General features: G+C 45.9%; 1 protein-coding gene across 2 annotated transcripts in view; it reads right to left on the reverse strand.

The window, feature by feature from the left end:
* Positions 1 to 22,021, reverse strand: part of LOC119402467 (methylosome protein 50) — a 191,424-nt gene that overhangs the window by 34,644 nt on the left and 134,759 nt on the right. Inside the window, exons 7-8 of one of the 2 annotated variants that reach the window (XM_037669624.2) lie at positions 13,644 to 13,821; positions 8,821 to 8,898 (exon numbers count right to left, since the gene is read on the reverse strand). In XM_037669624.2, coding sequence (XP_037525552.1) covers positions 8,821 to 8,898; positions 13,644 to 13,821 — 256 coding nt within the window. The remainder of the gene's footprint in view (positions 1 to 8,820; positions 8,899 to 13,643; positions 13,822 to 22,021) is intronic. The other variant, XM_049418656.1, reaches the window with a different exon arrangement.

Consider the following 22,021-nt stretch of genomic DNA (forward strand, 5'->3'; position numbering starts at 1 on the left):
CACACGGGCGCAATCTAACAACTTTTCAAAAAATAAAACCAGTTGTTAGATTGCACCCGTGTGTGTGTCTCTTCTGTGTCCCCGTGTGCCTGCGCAAATATTTCAAGACTTATCGTAAGGGTTGTCAGCGATTAAGCCATACTGGCGCGTTTGCCAGCTGCCGCCATCATGCCTCCGTGCATTTTCGCTGCTTATGCGTAAAGACATCGCCGCACGGCGCCGTGAGAGTGGCCCCTTTGAATTTCTGGTCTGCTTCACCCCATAACACTTTGGCATTGTGGCGAAGCGGACTTTCGGACTCTGCTACTGCCGCAAACAGATCGACTCGCGAAAGCGCTGGTTCGAACCTACGAAATAATAGACGCGGCAGAAGTGAGACTTCAAATAATGCCTTTCGGACCTACAATTTGGGCAGAAAGTCCGAAAAATCGGACATATTGACGTCTATGGGGCTGGTGATGGTGCTGCGAAAGTGTCCGAACTTTCGAGCATGTTTAGAAAATCGGGCGTCTGAAAAATCGGCAGTTGACTGTAATTCAAACTTCTGATAATTCAAATAAAATCCTGAGGTCCCTTCAAGTCTGAATTATCAAGGGTCTACTGTATGTGTATTCATCCAGAAAATAAAAGCGTATGACCTCGTAGACGTACGTCATTGTTTTCTTTACACTGTCAATCCATTAACTTGGACATTTCTTCCAGTCCTGTGAAATCTGCACTAATGAGCTTTTACTGTATAATGAATGACCTTTCCTGGTCACTATTATATGCAAAAGAACAATGCAGGCTACGTCGACAGACAATTCCACATGGTGGCACCATTGCAGTTTTTGGATCTTACAAAAAGTGACCACATTACTTTATGGGGCATGAGCGGGACTTGTATCTTAAAGCAACACTAAAGGCTAATAACAATTTATGTCAGAGGGAAAGGTTAATGTTTGAGAACGCTAAAACGGCAGTATGATCAACAGCAGTACTCTACTAGACGGGAAATTACGGTAAATGTAGGGCACGACATGCAGCACCAGTGGGACAAAGTGAGGTATTGGGCTAGTTCGTTTTTCATGATTACAAAAACTGCACTACAGTTACTGCAAAATACAAAGTTAGGGGGGGAGACACAAAACGAAGTGGACACTACAAGCGCAAACTATCAACTGAATTTTATTGAACAAAACTTGAAGGTAAGAAGACATCCAGGAAAGGGAAAGATCAGTTTACAGAGAGGGTAGGAGGGGGTGGCAATCTTGCTGCATTGTCTTTATGTGCTCCACGTGGAGTGCACCCCGCAGGGAGAAATGTGCCAAAAGGAATTTGCCAAAAAGTAAACGACCCCGAAGCGAAGAAAGAATGCCGAACACGTCATGCTAATAGATACGTTGAATATGAAATAGGAATCGTATATACTATCCCACTAACATGTGGCAAGGCATATATTGGACCATCGGGAAGATGCCTCAATGAACGGCTCAAAGAGCATCGCTATGCATGCCAGCAAATGGCGATTACAGGCAACCTTTCCATGCACTGCAGAGAGTGTGGGTGCCGCCCAATGTTAGAAAAAACGACAGTTTTGGCCAAATCAAAGAATAAGACTACACGTGAAATTTGGGAAGCCTTCCACATAGGCAGACAGTGTTCTGCCTTTAGCCTTGCCATCCAAGACCCATTCTGTGTCTGAAACAAATCAATAAAATCAAAATTGGACCAGGAAAGCGCATGCGTCAGTACAAGCTTCATTCTACTAACCGACGCGGAAATTGAATTCTTAGAATAACAGAGAGCTGAGCTAGTTGGTAAGTATTCATTCTAAAAAGACAGGGCGTGCAAACACGGACACAAGAAAGAAGTCAGGACATCACAAACGCCGACTAACAACTGAAGAGACGCACAACGGCTGAAAAGAAAGAAGGCACGAAAACTTATCTGCGCATGCCCATGCAACAGGCGAACCTATCAATCCGGCACGAGTGGCGGTCTACGTGTAAGATAACTGTTAAGGCATTTGATTTCATCTTTATGCAAGTTAATCGACGGCTGGCTCACGCATGCACTACTACTATTCTCGATATGCCATGCTTCAATCATCAGGCGCGTTTCTTCATTTCTATGCCGGTACAACACTGCGCATTCATCAAATTTTGGCGTGCACTTACAATCTCGACAATGTAACGATAGATTAGAAGGTGAGCCTCCTGTTAGCGATCTCTTATGTTCCAACAATCTCTGGTTGATGCATCGGCCCGTCTGTCCTACGTAGAAGCGGCTGCAGCTGGAAGGGTTCTTATACACCGCACTCGTACGGCAATCGGTGAATTTGTTGGTGTGTTTTACGAAACAAATATCGGTCCGCTTCTTGTCTTTTACTTCCTCATTCTTCCACTGCACAGCGGCACAAATCTTACCTAGCTTATTGGCAGCCGTGAAAACAACATTAACGCCGTATCTACTTCCTACTTTCTTTAGCCTGTGAGATACGCGATGAATGTACGGTATACCTACGACACGTTTCTTCCTATCGCTTTCTGCAACCATGCTAGGACTTAATAGAATAGACTTCTTTAAACGTTCAGCGACCGTGGCCACTGCATCACGAGGATACCCTACATCTAAAAGACGCGTAACCTGTGCGCTAAAGCTATCACTCATTTTGTGCTCACACGACTTGGTGAGGGCTGACTTAAGGCAAGACATGGCGATGCCGTTTTTTACAACCTTCGAGTGCTTCGACGAAAAATTTAACAGCGGTTTCGACGATCTAGGAGAATACTGCCAGCACACGTGGTTCTTCTGGAACGTTAAGGAAATGTCTAGAAATTGTATTCCATTATTCTGAGGCACCTCTTTAGTAATGCTCAGCCCTCCTCCATTTAATTCAAATTTTTCGCTCACGGAAGTTACCACCTTTTGAAAGTCCTCACCACTGCAAAAAATCAAGTAATCGTCCACATAATGAAAAACCTTAATAACCGAATTACCTAAGGCGCCTTCCAAAAGATTGTCAATCTTGCTAAGGTATAAATCACTAAGAACCGGAGCAACTTTAGAACGAATACATATTCCTGACTTCTGCACATAAACGCCTTCCTTCCAACCTACCAGCGTCGACTTTAAATACATGGAAAGGATTTCTAGAAATGCCCCGGTAGAAACACCACATTTTTCGATGAAAACCGTCTGGTGCTCTTGTTCGTTAATACATTCATTAACACATTTTAACAAGTCCTCATGCGGCAAAGAATAATACAGGTCTTCAATATCCATACTAAAGGCCTTACAACAGCCGGGGTTCTCCTCTGAGAGGAACTGAACTAGCGCCTGAGAATTACGCATACGAAAAGGGTCTGAAAAACTCAAAGAGGTTAAGCAGTTCTGCAAATAACTAGACACAGCGACTTGCGGTAGGCTCTTGATTTTTGTTGAAGCAGTGCAAGTAAGCCTCTTCGTTGAATGACCTTGTAATTCATTGGGCTGCTCACCGAACAACCCGCGTAGGGGCGACCGCCCTTGCTCCTCCACAAATTCCCTTCTCAGAACGAGAGGAAGGAACAGTCGTAGGGAACAGCAGACAGAGCCTCGCCAGCCTCACTTCGAAGCAGTAGCGCTCGCTCAAGTTCTGACAAGTCAGGCACTGGGCACCCTATTGGTTTCTATGGCAACGACGTCAACAATATGTTCAAAAGGACAAGCAACAGTGGTGTGCAAGCTTCCCCTACGTAGGAGCTTTCAGCTCATACGTCACAGGGTGAGTTAAATGCGGTCATGTGACCCCGCGACAATCGAGTTCAGGGTAGGCATTTTTTTTTCCTTGTATTTTGAATTTTCTAAATCGAATAACTTTGGACTGCGTGCCACTATCGCTTCCGTTCTTGCTGCACTAACCTGTCTGTAGTTCAGTCTACGCAACCCACGAGTAAAAAATGGGGCGCTGAAGAGTGTTGGAGGGCCCCTTCAAAGTCGGCATTGTTTTCAATGTCATACTCGGAGTGCTTCTCAGAATGCTGTATGCAGCGCCGACGTGAGACTTCTTTTCTCTACATTTGAATATGTTGATTATTGCCGGCTTTGCGGAGAACAGCCAGGTTCTTTTGTTTTATGGGAGCCATTGCGTTAACGAAGGAAGTTGACAAGTGAACGGCGACCCCGCACGATGAGGGATCATGGGAGGAATCACGCCACCGGCGCATGCGATGGTTTTTACTCGCCCTCCTAGTCATACCGCTTACTCTTCCAAATGCATGTGGGAAGTCACCTTGAAGAAAAGCCAACTTCTTGGGGCGTATCGCACTGCCAGATGTTCGATGGCATCAAGTGTTCCAGCTAACTTTGTTCGATGTAGCCGCAAACCTTCCCGTGCATTGACGTTAAAGCATTCTCATGTTCAAAAAAACGCTGGGCCTGCGCGGAAAGCGCAGCACAGTCACAGCGAAAGCTCGAAGACTGGCATTTCTAGAGCCTGTTATAAACTCTCTTGTGGCTACTGATACAAGTACATTAGGAACGTGCACACTATGCCACAAATCGTAATTTTTGTGAAGTTGGGAAGCACCCACCACGACATTACTCGTCATTCTGCGGAGAAGCGAGGTACCATCTGTAAGGCATTATGTGCACTTTGTTGATGTGACGGTTGATGACGATGAAGAATTATGGCTGATCCATTTGTATTGGGTTGGAAGCTTTAAAGGACCCACTAGTGCATAATTCGCATTGTGTGACGCCCAGTCGTTATTTCATTCTCCCACCACGCTTTATAACATACGCTAACGTGAGAAAGAGATAGAGAGAGGGAATTAACCTTATGAGACCCTGAGCAAATGGATCATGGGAGCCTTATGGGCTTCCTTGGCAACCAATTGAAGTGCACTTGCGAGGAACTCACTTCGCTATAAATCATCATAATTTTTGCAAAGTAGGGAAGCAGCCACTATGCAATTTTCTTCATTCTGTGCAGAACCGTGGTACCTGCTAAACACCTGTAAAGCATTATGTGGACTTTGTTGATGCTGTGGCTGATGACGATGAAGAATTATGGTAGAGCCCTTTGTAATTGGTGGGAAGCATTCAACAGCCCACTCGTGGTGCAATTCGCATTGTGTGACGCCTGCTTACCGAATTCACGTTGTGTGACACTTGGTTGTTATTTTACTCTTCTACCACGCTACATATGTTAATGTGAAAACGGCAGGAAGTGGAAGATGGAAGTTTGCAATGAAAAAATCCGTAAACAGGGGGTGGGTGCTCCCCCCCACCCCCACTCTGGAGAGGGCACGAAGCATATACACACGACAGCTAAGGAAATCAGTTCCAGCCTTGAAGAAGACAAGTCCACTTGTCGAAGCGTTGGCTCGAGCACCCACCCCCTGTTTATGGATATGTTAATGTGGTTCCTTCCCGACATGAAGCCTGTATAGGGTCATTTTGCAAAGCAGTTTCAAGCACCGGCATGGCTCTGAGGTTGAATACTGGGCTCCCACGCAGAAGGCCCAGGTTCAAACCTCGTTCCATCCTAGAATTTTTTTCTTATTTCGTTTTTTTTTTCTTATTTCGAGCGATAGTGGTTACGGACACGGGCGGCGGTGGCGGACAACTACGGCGCCAAAAACGGCCCTTGTTGTGATCTCGTAACAGCTTTCGCTGTAAAATAGTTTGACATAAAGGATAATTCAATTTACCCGAATTCGACATAGTTGGGTTTGAATGTACCCGTACCTCCACCAAACACTACACGTGGGGAAACACTGGATTGGAAGGCTAATTTAGGTACACGATGTATATTTACAAAGGCAGTTTAGCCAGAGATCAACATAGAAAATCAGCTCATGCTCAGATGCTTTTCGTCCTTTTCACCAGTCTCTGGCCCAGCTAATTCTGTATTGTGCCAATATCAACATGGTAACAGTACCTGCAGAATGAAATGAGCAAACAAACTCAATTTTTGCTCAAGCTTCATTATCCTGGCTTATCATATTGCGTAGAATCTGCATTTTGTAGGTTTATTCTATGATGACTACAGAAGTTCAAAACCAAACATCATGAGTTAAAACTTGGCTCACTTTGTACAGTCTATCCCGAATATATCAAATTACTGGCTATATCAAAGAGTTAAGAAATCCCCTTGAATTTCCCATGCAAAAGTATGGGGCTGGTGGGCACGTATATGGAACTCCTGCACAGCGAAACATCCGCTATATCGAATGCTGCGCCGCACCGAAGCCCAGAAAGTGTATTTTTCTTAACAAATATTGATCATTTTTCGTCCGCGTTCTAACAAGTTCCGATCCCTCGTCGTGCGCAGGTGACGAAAAGGCGGTGTTATTCCACTGCGTTGATCTAGTTTGTTGCGCAGTGCCTGTCAGTGCACCGGTATATTTGATGCGCGATCTGCAGGCTTTAACGCGCGAGCATAGTGTTTTTCAAAGAGGCTGATTGCCGAGGGCAAGAAAATGAGAATGCAAAGTGACTCGGTGGCCTCGTTGTAATGTTTGCATTCCCTTCCTTGTTTGTTCGCGCACAATGGCATGCATGCCCGAAAAGCATGGCCTTTGAGATGCACATTCTCGTGGCGTATTTTTGGTGTTTTCGGTTTTAAAACACAAATCTCAGAGGCTGTGCTTTTTTTCGCATTTCTCGCCAAAGCAGCAGCTGCCCTGGGCTGCCTTCTACAAAGTCACAAGTGGCATCGCTATCGCCAACATGTCGATGGTGGAGAAATGTTTCTTTGTATGTGCAGCGTTGTCTCTTGCGGCATGTGGACTTGTGCACTTCTCGCTTTGTTCTTAAAAAGTCACAGTTTCGCCACAACGGCAAAGCAATGAATGCGATAGCAACAAATTGTAATGTAACACGAAGAACGGAAGCCAGCTCGAAATTTCCAGCGCGTCGATCAAGCGCAAAGGACGCAAGAAAAGAACACACACAGGATGACCGCGAACTATCACGTGTCACAGCTTGACACTTACAGCGCGCTGCTCAAACATGAAGAAGGATGCACGAAACGAACACAGAGGTACACACAGGAACAGCGCGAACTAACAGTTGTAACAGTTATTACTTCTTTCTGTTTGAACAGTGCGCTCCTTTCGCAAACGCGGCCGCTGCAGCGAGCGAAGTGACCTTCGTACGCTCTGTAACTTTGGCGCGGACGTCGTGCTGGAAGCACAAGACACACAAACTACCCTAATCACGAGATAAGCGCGCCCACCGGCGACCACACCCTGTAGGGCCAAGTGCGCCTCGCGCCTCTTGCTCAACAGGAAGTGCGCACTTTGCAACGAGTGGAGCGACGACCTTTAAAGCGCACCCCTCGCGCACTTCGCGCCACCTCGCTGGTGACCGAGAAAGCACACTGAAGTAAATGGTGTATATAAATAGCTCGCCGTTAGCATGCTGAAAGACCTGCTCTTCATGGCCTAGCCGCCTAATGCCGCTTGCTGCGGAGCGAGAGGTCGCCCGTTCGATTCCGCGCATCGGAAAGTATTTTTCTGAATTCTTTTTCTTTGTGGCTTTTATATATATATATATATATATATACATATATATACGGGCCCTGACAGCGGCGTCGGCAAATACCAGCCAAGAGTGTCCATATAATTGCTATCGCAATAAAAATCGTCATTCGGGAGTCGAACTAAACATTGTCCCGCTCGTAGCGATAAAAATGATGACCGGTGCTTGGACGACGTCAAGTAAAGCCGTGCACCGTTTCCTAGCAGGCCTTGGTGCCAGGTGACGACTTTGGGTGCATCATGACCGCTGACTACGGCGTACAGCGCGTCAGTGAATTTTGAGATTGTTACGTTTCCGGGCGCCATATCGGACGGGAGCACAGCAAGTGATTTCGTTGGTGCATATAATGACGTAGCTGTTTCTGACTGCATCGATGCCGAAACTATAGCCGATGTTGCCGATGCTGCGAAAATGGTCCCGTGCTGTTTGAAGAAGTCAATGCCGCCGCTCCCACCGCTAAACCCTTTACCACGCTACAGAGCTTGCCTCAGCGTTCAAAGTCGATCACCGCTGTTGTGGCAGAATGATCTGAGTTTTCTTATTTGGAAAGCTTCAATGATATTGACGATGACCTGATGAATTCATGGCGCGCAAGAAGCAAGACAAGTTTGCGGACTATTTTCATGCGAGATAGAGTGCGGTAACTTGCAAAAGAAGAAGTTCTCATCTTGTTCTTTAGCATACGTGAGAGAATCATCATGTTCGCGCTTTTTGCGATTTCCGAAAACTGCGTCGAGGCCTGCAGTTGCTTTAATTTAAGCCTTAAATGCGCATATTTCGTATTTCGAATTCTCGATACATCGAACTATTTCGCGGTTCCCTTTGAGTTCGATATATCTGGGATCGACTGTTTAAAGAATATTTTGGACTACAAATGTCACATTTCTAGTCAAAGAACGTAGCGTGTATTAGCGCGGTACATAAAAGAAAGGAACACGACACAGACGTATAGAAAGGTGGCTGCTACCTATCTCTACGTCTGTGCAGTGTTCCTTTCTTTTATGTACCACGCTAATACACGCTACGTTCATGGATGACCAACTCGCCTGATCAGCAACCCTCCTGAACCTAATTTCTTGTCAAAATTTCTTAATATTGACAAAGATTTCATGATGCTGCAATCATGTGGTACCATTAGACTGAAGCAAAGTCTTAAATGATATTGGTGGTTTTCACAAAATGCTACAGAACCTGTCTGTCTTGATAAAAGGAAGCGATCTCAGGTAACATGAACTTCCACAGAAACACAGTCATGAAAACAGACTTTGGGATAGGATGCGTATGAAAATCAGGGCTTGTGCAACTCACATGATGTTGTCCTCTGTCTTCGACACATCAACCACTCGCACAATCGAGTCGTCAGCGCACACCGCCAACAAACTTGGCCTGCATGGAAATTTAATTGCAGACACATGAAGTAAGCACGGTTGTCATCTTACGTCAAGACAGAGGCTTCTCTACATGCGAACCAAAAGCCAGATGCTATGAGTCCCCATCAGCAATGTCATACACAGGCAGAACACTCTAAATCTTGAAAGCATCACCAACAGCTGAGCAGATGTCTTGAAGCCCTTGCATTAGTATTTGAACATGTTTTTGTGGCTTGATTCTACATGACACTGAAAACAAAAGATACATGTGGTGTTAAAAATAGGAGCCAGAACATCACATGTATATTGAGGTAAAAATGTTGCCTTCTTGGGTACTGCTGCCACAACAGAGCACCAGGCCCTCAGACACAACACAAAACTTGACATATAGTCAGAAGTGTGCCACAGTACTACAATGTTCAACAGTGCTTTAAAAAAGATGCTGACACCAAACAAAAAATCAGTTTCAATCAATGCATTCCTTTACAACTACATTTTTGTAAAGTGCACACTAAAGGAAATGAAGGTAACTTCAGTTGGTCACTTTTGAGCCAGAGCACGGAAGCACCCCTCACTTCAAGGCATATTGACACAAAATTTAAAATCTTTCTTGAATTGTCAGATATCCACGAAACCCATGACAGTGTTGTGCCAGTACTCTTTGAACACACAAAATATGACCAATTGTGTCCTTATTAACAGGTGCTCGTTTCACGATGAGCAACAAATGAAGCATGCGTTCTTGGTGCACAGTTTGTTTACAAGGCATGTCTGTAGATCATAAAAATCACGCACATAATTAATGACCCGCTGAAAGCAGGCTGCATGTCACACAAAGTGCCATTTCCTCTTTCACTTCACAAATCGTCATACTGTGCAAAAGATAACGACACAACGCAAGGTGAAGAAAACAAGAGGAGAGGAAAGAGAAACAGGATAGAAAGTTGGGCTAGTTGGTACAAATGCATTCTTGATGCAGCGCTAAAAGACAGAGAAGGAACATTCACACAGGAAGAACGCTGACTCGCGAGTCAGCGTTCGTTCTGTGTCAATGTTCCTTCTTAGTCTCTGTCTTTTAGTGCAGCATCAAGAAGGAAAGAGCAAGCCGAAACACAATTTTTTGAGGGAATGATTTCATAAACATGTGATTGTACCTGATTGTCCTGTGCAAGTGTAACTGCGCACCTGCCTGCCCTGCATAAAAAGGAACCTTTCTTCAAGTAAACCAAGTTGCAAGCGATGCTCTTTATTGTCCTCTTGTTTTCTTCGCCTTGGGTTGCGTGATTGTACGTTTTGCACAGCATGAAATAACTAGCCCAAAAACATGTTTTACAAAACAATTATTCATATTCCACAGAAGGCCTGGGTTCCATGATGTTGCTGCTGTCACAATGCACCCTCAGTCTTTGTCAGCTTTGTCCTGCAGCATCACTGACATCGAAGGTGGAAAATTTAGTGTGCCTAATAAATGTGTCAGAATAAAGTTGAAATGCACTACCTGCTGAAAGTTTGAGAAACTGAGGCATCGTGGCATGATTATCAATTTGCTCACTACTGCTATTTAACAATGCAAAGCAAAGGCAGACAAATATTTTGCATCCTTAGATTCCCGGACAGCAAAGAAACACATTAAGTCATTGTATCGTGTTGATTGATAAAGTACCATTTTCAATAGTCTATTTTTGGCAACTTCAAAGTAATAGGTTGGTAAGATTTATATTTATATATTTATATATAATTGCTCACTAAAATTGCAGTGCAACATCATATATTTCACATTCTGGCCATTGCATCTCCCTACAAGTACTTGTCAAGGTCGCCCAGTCTTTTCTTTTTTGAAGAAATATGCAACTTATCTTCAGAATTAGCCAAGCCTGAGCAGATTATTTGAAAAGCCGACATCGCCACAAGCTCGTGCAGGCATTGCCACTCATGTTTCACCCTTCCATCTTTTCTAGCATATCAAGCCAATTCTAGCAGTAATGGATGGCTTAGTTCAAATTATTTTTTCTCTTTAGCGCACTCTCAAATACATATACAGTCGAACCCGGTTATAACGAACCCGAAAGTGTCGCGAAAAGTGGTCGTTATATCAGTAGTTCGTTGTATGTGGACTCGTCCTTAAAAACGTGCGCTTAGCGGCCAAGCCGTTTTTTTTTTCTTTGTGCACTTTTATTAAAGTTCTAACAATCCCTTCGGTGACAAGCTAAGCCTTTTCGCGTCGTGAAGCGACGCCCGCTGCGTGCTCACGAGTTAATTAACTGCCTTTGCAATGAGGTGACACCGTTTCACCGAAGCGCGGTACCGCGACGTGGAGCCTATCATCCCTGGCTAGTTGCGTGCAGCGCGTCGCCTACTCGGCTCGCGGAGTCGCTGCCGGGCCGCTTGCTGTATGCCGTATGGGCGCGTTTGTACATTCGCGCTTGCTTCACTCCGGACCGTGCACGGGTGCGGCGACTAGCCCCTTCGTTCAACGCGGCGAAAACAAGCATTTTCCAAGCAACGCGCACTCTACGTCTCCGCGATGCTCTCGCGGCCCTGCACGACGACGCGCGGCGCACTTGAGTTGTCACCTAGTCAAACATAGTCATAGTCAGCATGCGCCTGTTTGTGTTCCTCTTCTGTGTCCCGTTTGTTTGCGCTGCCAATTTTCAGTTTCAACACTTCTGTAGTCAAACACGCAGTATACGCTCGCTGTCAGTGCATCGACGTTTCTCGGTGCCCGCGCCGCTCAACAACAGCGAGCTACTTTCGTTTCTACAAAGCGACGCGCACTTTAAGGCGGTCTCGCACGACGCGGCGGCGGCGAACTTGCGAACGGCAGCATAACTAAGCATGGCGCGCTCGTACCGCCGTCAATCCTCAGTGTACGGCGTACGCCACACGCGCAGCCGAGCAGATATCTACAGGTGACCGTGATAAGGTTGTCAGCTATAAGGCATAATGGCACGTTCATCGACGGCCGCCACCTCCGCCTTCGCTCTTTTCTGATGCTTATCCGCGAAGGCATCGCCGCAGTCGCGCGGAAGTCGTAATCACCGATCGACCGGTCTCTGCTGTTACCGAAAAGACGGATGACTTTTCGCGGCACCTTGTGGCGTCGACGAGTTTAGGGACGCAGTGAACCTTTTTGCGATGGAAAGTTATCGAGGTAATCACTTCTTGCATTTATGCCTTCTCGCGTTCCAAGGCACTGTTTGGTTCATCGCAGGCGGTCGTAGCTGCAGAGAACGGCGTCAGGAAAGGTTACTGTGCGAAAGCTGACATCAAGGCTTCATGCTGCCTACTATTTTTTTTTCCCTCACTGCCATTCTACCACTGAAGAAACGCCTGGAAAGTGAGCGATGTCGCTCGCAGCGTCCGAAATCTGCGTGCGGTGCTCGCCGATCTGGGTATCTTAGTCGCGAGTAAACTGGAGCGGGGCACGCGCGAGCGCGCGCCCCTGTCACGCTTCAGAAGGCCTGTTTTAACTTTTTTTCGCTTCGTATGCACCATATTTTTACTGCGACCGTGTCTGAAGTGTTCGTTGTAAAAGTAGGAGGCTTTGAAAAATGTTCGCTATATCTGGATGCAGCTTCAATGGTTAGCATAGGAAAATCGTAAGTGCACCCAAATATGGTCGTTATAACCGATAGATCGTTATATGTGGGATCGTTATAAGTGGGTTCGACTGTAATGCCAATGTACAATTCCTGAACCGTTTTGCAAGCAAACAAATGATGAGCTGGTACTACACATATCTTGCATTCATTAGACATAATTAATTATCCAACCAGAAGGCTCAGACGGTGGAATGACCATCTGAGAATGACCTTGGTTCGAATTACAGACCAGGACAAATGTTCCTTCAAATGGGAAGCTTTCTTTCAGAGCAACCAGCAACGGCTTGCTTGGAGCTTTGAGCTACAGAAGTTTGGGTGACAATTTTTCCCTTATAATATTTAGTTGCTTCCACACTGCTGTCTTCTGGCAGAGCTCATCTTCTATATAGTACAGTAGAACCTTGTTGATACATTCTTGTTTCCTATGATTTCCCGGTGCCAGCATTGCAATATTGTTATCAAGTGAAACTGCACAACGTTTTAGTGAATTTGGATTGTTCGTTTTATACAGTATTTTTTGTAAAAACTTCTGAACAAGGTTCTACTGTAGCTGGCTGTACTTATGCTAAAATCTAGGCAATGAATGAAAGAATTTTTTGAAGGGCTTGTTTCTTTGTTAGACACAATGATATGCATCCAACAGCAGCCAAGGAAAGCATAGGGGACATTAGTTTTGTCATTAACTGTAGTGCAGTAATTAAGGCGTAAATTGAATGAACTGTAGAGGATGAAAAACTACCCTTCCCGTCTGTGCGATCAGAACTTTCGAATTACGCATACGATGCTTTAGCAATTGGAGCGTGTTGACTGACAGAGTACTAATTTCAGTAACTGCATAATAATCGTTGGCATTTTACATCCCAAAACCAAGATATGATTACAAAGGACGTCGTAGCGGAAGGCTCCGGAAATGTTGACCATCTGGTGTTTTCTAACGTGCACCTGAAGTACACGGGCCTCTCATTTTCGCCTTCCCTGAAATGCTGCTGCTGCAACCGGGATTCGATCCTGCAACCTTCGGGTTAGCAGTGGAGCACCATAACCCCTAGACCACTGTGGCAGGTTATTTTCGGTAACTTCAATGTAATAGGTTGGCAAGACTAAAATGAAAGTAGTAAACCAATGAAACCAATGTTAGGAATGGTGAGCGGAGACTCACGTTTCCGGGCAGAAGAGAATTCGGTGCAGTGGCCTGTCACTCAACTCCATGTGGAGCACATCCTGATTGGGCTGCCGGAGGTCACGCACCGCCACGGCCCCCGACAGCTGGCCAACGGCATAGCTGCTGGCACTCAGGGGCTGCCAGTCGAGTGTGGTTGGGCCACAGGCATCGTCAGCTGCGCAAGGGTACACACTTGTCAATGCAAGTGCCGTGACTGAGTAGGGGCCTAATTGGCCGGCACTGTCTCCACTGTGGGGCAAACACCTTTCCTGGCAACCCTCCAAAGAAACACATGCAGCACTGTTTGGGAAGAGGGTGAGCTGGGCAGCTGCAGTCTATGCAGCTGCGTGGATGCTCTTCATTCGTCAAGTTCTTACATTTTTTCTTAAGTCAATTGCAGACTGGTAGTACACTCATGCACCAGTAGAACCTTTTACTGCATGTCGCAGGGAAAGAAGGCTGGCAGGTGAATGTGCTGCGTAAACAGCTACAACAATAAAGGATACTCTATCAGGATCTGCAACACCACTGAAAAAGTTATAATTTGGTGGGTTGTCATTTATTCTTTATAATCATTAAACTTTGTGTGAAAGCATTAGTACCTAAACTCCAGATGACCTTTAAAGGGGTATTCACACGAGGGAGAAATCCGCGGGGGACACAGGGGGACTGCAGATCACGTGACAGATATGTCACGGATTAGTGAGTGGGCGCGACCCCCCAGCGCCTCCTCGGAGGAGACAGGGACCTTTTTCCCGACGGGACAAACTATCCCCTGCGGTGGGGAAGAAAACGGATTTTTGGGCATGTGTTTGGTGCAGTTGCTCCTACTGCAGCAACAGTTTTGCAATCGCTTTGCGGGTTTGTTGGCTGCAGCCATGGCAGTCATGATGGCTTAACTTAGCGAAGATGCTGCTTTTTCTTTTTTTTTTTCTTTCCATCTGAGAACATGTGTCCGAGGCCTGCTGAAATTGAATGCTGTGTGAGAGGTGATTTTCAATCAGATGGCACAGCGCTACCTCCACTTTGGCCCATATACCAGTCACTGATATTAACATTTTTTTTTCGAATGGGATTATTTTTATGAGCATTTTGACGCTGCCAGTTTTCTTGAGCCCGTATGACCCGACGCCACCGGTTTTCTTGAAATAACGACTTAACGGGAAAAAAAAAAGCATAATGTATGTTTGTAGTAGTATATTAATGATGAAAAGCAGTAAACAATACATTTGAACGAACTTTGTAATGTTTGGTGGAGCGTTGCTTGCTCTTGCACACTACATACCGTATTTACTCGAATCTAAGCCGATGTTTTTTTTTTCGAAAAAAAAAAAAAACGATGCGCAAAAGTGGGGGGTCGGCTTAGATTCGAGTACCATGATTTGACCGCAGCCGCCACCTACCTAAAGGCCCGGCCGCACCAGCGGCATGGCGGCTCACCATGCGCAGATCTCAGGCTACCGTATGCAGACGGCTCTGCATGTGTGTCCGAGGCTCATTTTCGCAACATCCTACAGTAGCTGCATGGTGACGAGGTCGCTCAGGCTCAGCGGCAGAGTGGTGGTCCCCATGGCTACTCAAACCGATTGCGTCGTCTGCTTCGTACAGTCCACTGTTCCGAAATCTCGCCTTCGAACGAAGTCGAAGTCGTCGACTTCGTTCATGCAGCGAGGGTCGTCGAGCCGGCGAGATTTCACACTCGCAAAGGTGGATCAGGTCACGTGATTACGACACCGGTGAATGCCACACACTTTAACACCCTCTCTCCTCCTGTCGCATGACACGGAGGTGACAAAGGCACAAGCGCGGAGTTGGTCAGTTTTCTGGAAGCAATCGTGCAGTGTAGTCGTGCCTTAAACACGTGCTCGCGAAACGCCTGCACCAACTGTGCTTCAGAAGCAATGGCCTGCATTCGGCATGCATTCGAGGTAAGTTTTTTTTTTTCTGGCCTTGCGAATTTCGGGGGTCGGCCTGCAATCGAGGGCGGCCTAGATTCAAGTAAATACGGTAGTTCTCATGCGGAATCTCCGGTTCATTATACAGCTGAGCCCACATATAACGGCCCCTCTTAAAACGAACAATACACACGTGACCGTGGAAATATACATTATTTCAATGGCACACACAATGAACATCTTTGAGCCCTGCCAATCGGTTACAGCGAACGGAGTTGGCGCTCCGGCGATTGCCCAAGACACCACTTTCGACCACCGATAAACCATCGGCGAGGTGCACTACATTCTCACTGTTAAACGCTGGCCCTGCCTCGCACCCGTCTAGCTGTTGCTGTCCCCTCCGTTCTTTGTCCCCCTGCTGCTCCGAGCACCCCGCGTCGCCAGACGAATTCCTGATTCATTCCGTATTTAGGGCCTGTTCTCGATCATTTCGCACTCCGCTCAGCATGCCGTCAGCATGCCCTCCGCATGCGTGCGGAAGGGTAAAAACGGCTGTTACACAAAAAGAATCACGAATTGTCAGTCGGTGGGGCTGTGCAAGCCCCACCAAGTTCGATATGTCACAATCCGTCCAGCCGTTTTCACCCTTTCACACCCTTGGGCGCGGACTGAGCGGAAAGAGGCCCTAGATTTTCTGACACGCAAACAGCCGGCGGCACAATGCGATTCTCTGACCTCTGTGCGCGCAGGCCACTCTCCCAAGTTTTCTCGCGTAACTTGCACGTTTCGTGGACCTATCAAGCAAACTACCCCAACTACCCTCCCTCTTTATTGCAACTCCTTCATCTGTCTCCGCCGCTCCGCAATGCCAGCCACGCCTGCTCGAATTCAGAAGTTTCATTTTCTGGCTAGAAACGGGCCCTGAGCAGTTCCCCACGTCCTTGCTTCTCTGTTGCACGTGCACGTCTTGGTCGCTGTTGGTGTGCGTGTGTGGTCAGCTTAGGTTTGTTATAAACGGGCTCAACTTTTTTTTTTTACATAATTTTAGACATCTCTGTCAAGCATCAAGAGGCGACATCTCTTCCATTCTCATGAAAAAAAACCAACTATGATAACTGCACTCCTTCGTTAATACAAAGCCAAGCAACATCGAAAGACACTTCATTTTAATTCCTATTACTTGACTACATGACCAAAGTCTCACAAATTTGAACCAAAGTTGACTGATCCAAAAGGCTGTGCACAATTCCTTCAGCAGAGGAAAAAAAAAACGCTGTCAATTAGTGCTGGGCAGTATCGAAGATACATGTATCTTAGATACTCTTTGGGTATCTTGTATCTGTATCGCGATACGCCTCGCAAGACGAATATCTGTATCTGTATTTCCGATACATTCAATAATGTATAGTGTATTTTAAGATACAAGATACTCCTATAGGAACACCACCGTACGAAACAATAATTGCTGGCTCAACTGCGCTTCTCAACCTGGTACTGGTGCTACTAAACCGCCCGAATAAAACTAAGCGCAGTGACATGATTTCATTTTTCTGCCAGAGTCCACCAGTGAGGGCGGGTGATGAGGTGTGCGTGTCCATTTTGGTGGAGCAGAGCAACGTGACAGCGCTCGCATAGTCTCGACAGGACAAGCGCGCGAACGTCTACGCTTACCTCACGTGCCTTTCGTTTTCTCGATTTTTTCTTTCTACTTGTGCCAGTGCCATGACACTTACCCTTATGCACTGTTCAACGCTGCGTACCACAATGCGTGCGGTGATTATTGCGCAAATTCTGATGCCGCTCCCCTACGTAGTGCTTCGTTACAAAATCTGAAGCATAGGGTTGCTTTGCGTCTCGCGGCTTCCACACAAAAGCGATTTGAAGGATCTTGTGGATGTAAGTTCGACTCACATGCGAGTGACTTATGCGCGAGTAAGATTTTAACTATAGCACCAACTAATACCGATGCTAGATCTAATAGATGAAGCGCTTATCGAGCAGAAGATATGTTCGTGTACCGTATCTTCTTCTTCCTGCTGTCAATCGAATCCCACCCGCGGCGGGTGCATTTTCGATGGAGGCGAAAATACTTGAGGCCCGTGTACTTAGATTTAGGTACACGTTAAAGAATTCCATGTGGTCCAATTTCCGGAGCTTTCCACTGCAGCGTCCCTAATAATCGTATTGCGATTTTGGGACGTTAAACCCTAACAATAATTATTACTATATTCTTGCTACCTTCATTCAAAGAGTTTTTGAAATCATAATTTGATTGTTAGCACAAGTGCTTTCTAAGTTGTTCTTCTTTTGCATCCTGTACATTACCTATGGCTCTGAACTGTTTTTTTTTTTTTCGGTCTAATCACAGCAACATGTCTCTTGTAACGTGCTGTCAAAATAAGCTCTCTGCTTTATTCTTCGAAATGGTATTTGCCGGAGCTAGTTGGTTCATAGCTAACATTGGTTTGAGCAGCCGAACTTAAAATGAGGGACAAAAAGGGAAAACAGACAAGGATGTCGCTGTCCTTTTTTGTCCCTCGTTTTAAGTTCCGCTGCTCAGGCCAGTGTTAGATTAATTCTTACTTTGAAATGTCTGCTTTATTTCTGCTACTGTTTACACACTGATATTTCACTTTAGCTTACTGTTCTGCGAAGGCAATCTTCAAAACAATATGTAATTAAGTGGGTGTGCACTGACTATACAGTACCAAACATCCTTCTTACTGCTTAGTAAAACAGCGAAATTGAATTTGCATTATAATTATGGAAATAGTTAGGAGCCACCTGAAGGTGCACTGATTTTTGGGCTAGTTGGTTTTCCATCACCGATACTTAAGCGTGCACAAACAAGGACAAAGGGAGGTGCACAAACAAGGACAGGAAAGGTGGTAGGATTTCTGGAAACAAATTTTGACAAAGCTTTCATGGCTTGCTCACTGGACATCAAAGATTTGTACTATTCGTTGTCACAAGATATGCTTCTCGGGTGTGTGGAAGAGAGCATAGATAGCTATGGATCTGTAGCCTTTCAAAATGCTACAGGTATGTCTACAGCCGGTTTTCTGGAACTGCTATCTTAAGTCTACATATATTGAATGGAATGATCAAGCCTTTATTAAAAAAAAATGGAGTTTGTATTGGCTCGTGTATCGCTCCAGTGCTCAGTGACGTGTTTTTAGCCCATTGTGACAGACTGATTGTTTAGCGCCTTAAAGCTTTTAAGCATTTAAAAGTGTTCCGATACGTGGATGATTTTTTTATTTTAATGGAAGGGTGTGGTCAGGTTTTTCCTGACACTGTTAACCGGCTTCTCAGTATTTTTAGTGAATGTTGTAGTCCTTTGAAATTGACGCATGAAGTTCCAGAAGGTGGTGTTATACAGTTTCTAGATTTGAAACTTATGCTCAATGAGAAACACGTGTGCTCGGAATATCATCCACGCGCATGTAAACCACTGTTACCGTATCATTCGTCCCATTCGAAACTTGTTAAAAGAGCAATAGCTGAACAGTGCTTAGACAGCGCCCTAAAGAAATCATGTGTTCATTCTCTGGCAACCAGTTTCGAAAACCAGGTTGAACGACTGAGGTCAGCAGGATACCCAGACGCCATTCTTGTATCTGTAGCTGAGGGCAAGCTGAAGAAACAATCAGGAAACGGAAATCTGTCTCAAGAAGGAAATAGAATTCAAACCGTTGTCATTCCGTACATGCATAACACATCTCACCGCCTAAAGAAGATTAACAACCAGAACAGATTCAGAGTGGTGCTTTCTGCTCCTGAGAAGCTAGAACGGCTTTGCCAAATGACGAACCCATTGAAGAAAAAGAAAGAGCCATGCAATATCAAGCATCGGGACCAATTTGTACCGTGTGTATCAGAAGTAGTATACGAGGTCCCATTATCATGCGGCTTCAGCTACATCGGCCAGACTGGTAGGTGTCTGAACCAAAGACTCATGGAACACAAGAGGAAGGTGGGGAACTATCGTGATGGCAATCTTTCGGTGCATTGTCATGAGTGTGGGTTGAAGAATGGTAGGCCTTGTAAACCAATCTATGATATGTGTAGGGTGGTAGTTAGAAATAGAAGCCAAGATGTGAGGGAGATAATAGAGGCGGATTTGATTGCAAAGGCGGGTCAGTCATGCGTAAGTGCACCGTCCATTATCTTGTCGTTGAAAGAAACACAGTTTCTCAGCACGTTCACGTAACATCAGCAGTACGATTTTGTGACGTCATGAAAAAAGAGCGTTCATATTACGCATTTTCGTAAATAAATGTCAGTTGGAAGTAAGCGCTTGTGTTGTCGTCACCTCCCTTTGTCCTTGTTTGTGCGCGCTTAAGTATCGGTGACTTTAAGGTTGTCAGGAAGGAGATTCGAGAAACATTGCTATACCAAAGGATCCGTTTATTCATGAGCGTTTTTAATAGGCACTAAATATTTTTATTGTCTTACACTAACAGGTAAGTTCACGTACTTCATGCTTAATTTTCATAGCTATTAGGGGTGCCGCCTGTATCGTGTTTCAATACTTATTCACGATGAATGTTTGATACAGGACGGCTTTTCTATTTTATTTACATATATTTGTGCTCCTTTTTTAGGCCTCCCTAGTTTTTTTTACTATTACTAATCGCCAGGTAATCGGAGCTATAGGTGGAAATAGCGTGAATAGCAGCCGTGTGCTTCGACGATTTGTGCAACTATACTGCCACGCGCTCTTATTTCTTTATTTTTGTGTGATTGAGTTTAAACCGCAAAAATAATTAGTAGCAGCGCTCGGCTCAAACCGCGCCGCGATGTTTCCGAAGCTTCGCAGTCGTTTACGATTGCTCTGTTAAGATTACACGCGAATCCCAGCCGTGGCGGCCACATTTCGATGGCGGCGAAATGTTCCGAGGCCCGTGTACTTAGATTTAAATGCACGTTAAAGAACCCCAGGTGGTTGAAATTTCCGGAGCCCTCCTCTACAGCGTCCATCATAATCATATCGCTTTTTTGGGATGTAAAACCACAACAATTATTATTCAAATTATGCACAGGACGCGAGAACCGTAGTTCCTTTGGGAGCTTACGCGAGCACCAGCGGTAATGATGGAAGGTTCTATTGCTGATGTGACCATGCGTTCCGCCGATGATCAGAATACCGAAGGCCAACGACATTTATTGCCGCTATCAGTGTACAGCGTGCTCTGCTTGTACTAAGAGTTACTTGGTTTTCTGGGCAGAAGTTTGCCCAATGAGCAGTTTCGCCTCTACCAGTGACTGCCACCTACTTCATCGTCACCACCACATGACTATACAATAGGTATTAGGTATTTCTGGGGCGCACATGTTCTCTCGAAGAAAAATTGTTAAAAGATTGCACGTTAGTGAGTATATTGATAACGAACGCTTTACGCCAGCAGCTAAGTAGAACATGAAAAGTCATTGCAGTTTTATGAGCTCTATGTTTACACAATGCGTCACGAGAAATTAGAGCTGCGCACGGGCCGTATTTCCGAGCCCGAGCCCGGCCCGGGCCCGCTGACTTTGTCAAAGGCCCGCCCGAGCCCAACGGCAAAGGGCTGCGAGCCCGCCCGGCCCGGCCCGATGTACCAAAACACAATCCCGGGCCCGGCCCAGCCCGGCCCGTCTTTTTGAAGGTTCGCTGCGAAAACAAAACATCGTTTTCGGGTAATTTGGCATTTTATTGAGCATATCGAATATGATCAAACGACACACGACGAACAGTCTCTATTACACAGATTACAAACTGTCGTGCAAAACAGCAAGCAGTCCCACGATTCCGGCTTCAAAGAAGTGCGGCGCTTTTGCTTTATGTAGCCCGCCGAACTGAAGTTGCGTTCGCTGCTTGCACTCGTCGCCGAAATTGCTAATATCTTTTTTGCCAGCCTGGCAAGCTTGGGATATCTCTGCTGCTTGTTCTTCCAGAAGACTAAAACTTCAGAGGGACAGGCGGACGATTCCATAGAGAGATAATCGGAGAGCTCCCCTTTTGTTTAAAGTAGCGAATGGAAAGGAAAAGCGGTAAAGGGCGGTCGCGGAAAAGGCGCTGTATGCGTGCTGGAAAACAATTCCCGTTGATTATCTAGACTTCGGGCTTGAGTCGGGCTTTGTGCCGGGCCCGAGCCTGGCCCGATAAAACTCTAAGTAGCTCGAGCCCGGCCCGGGACCGAGGTGGAAATGCGTCGGCCCGCCCGAGCCCGAGCACGGCCCGCGGGCCGGGTCGGGCTTTCGGGCTACCCGGGGCCCGTGCACACCTCTACGAGAAATGTCGCCAGCAACGTTGTTGCTGCTGTACACCGGTGATTCGGCATTGCGTAAACGGCCTTTTACAGACAAGGTAAAACTCCACACCGGTATTTGCGCCATCGTGCGAAGGCTTCTCATTGAAGTCCTTGTGATTAGATGGCGACCCACTAGCTGGTTGGCAAGCTGAGCAGCGACTCTCATCAATTACAAAAATGACAAGCA

The sequence above is a fragment of the Rhipicephalus sanguineus genome, chromosome 8 (genome assembly GCF_013339695.2).
Source record: "Rhipicephalus sanguineus isolate Rsan-2018 chromosome 8, BIME_Rsan_1.4, whole genome shotgun sequence".
NCBI lineage: Eukaryota > Metazoa > Arthropoda > Arachnida > Ixodida > Ixodidae > Rhipicephalus > Rhipicephalus sanguineus.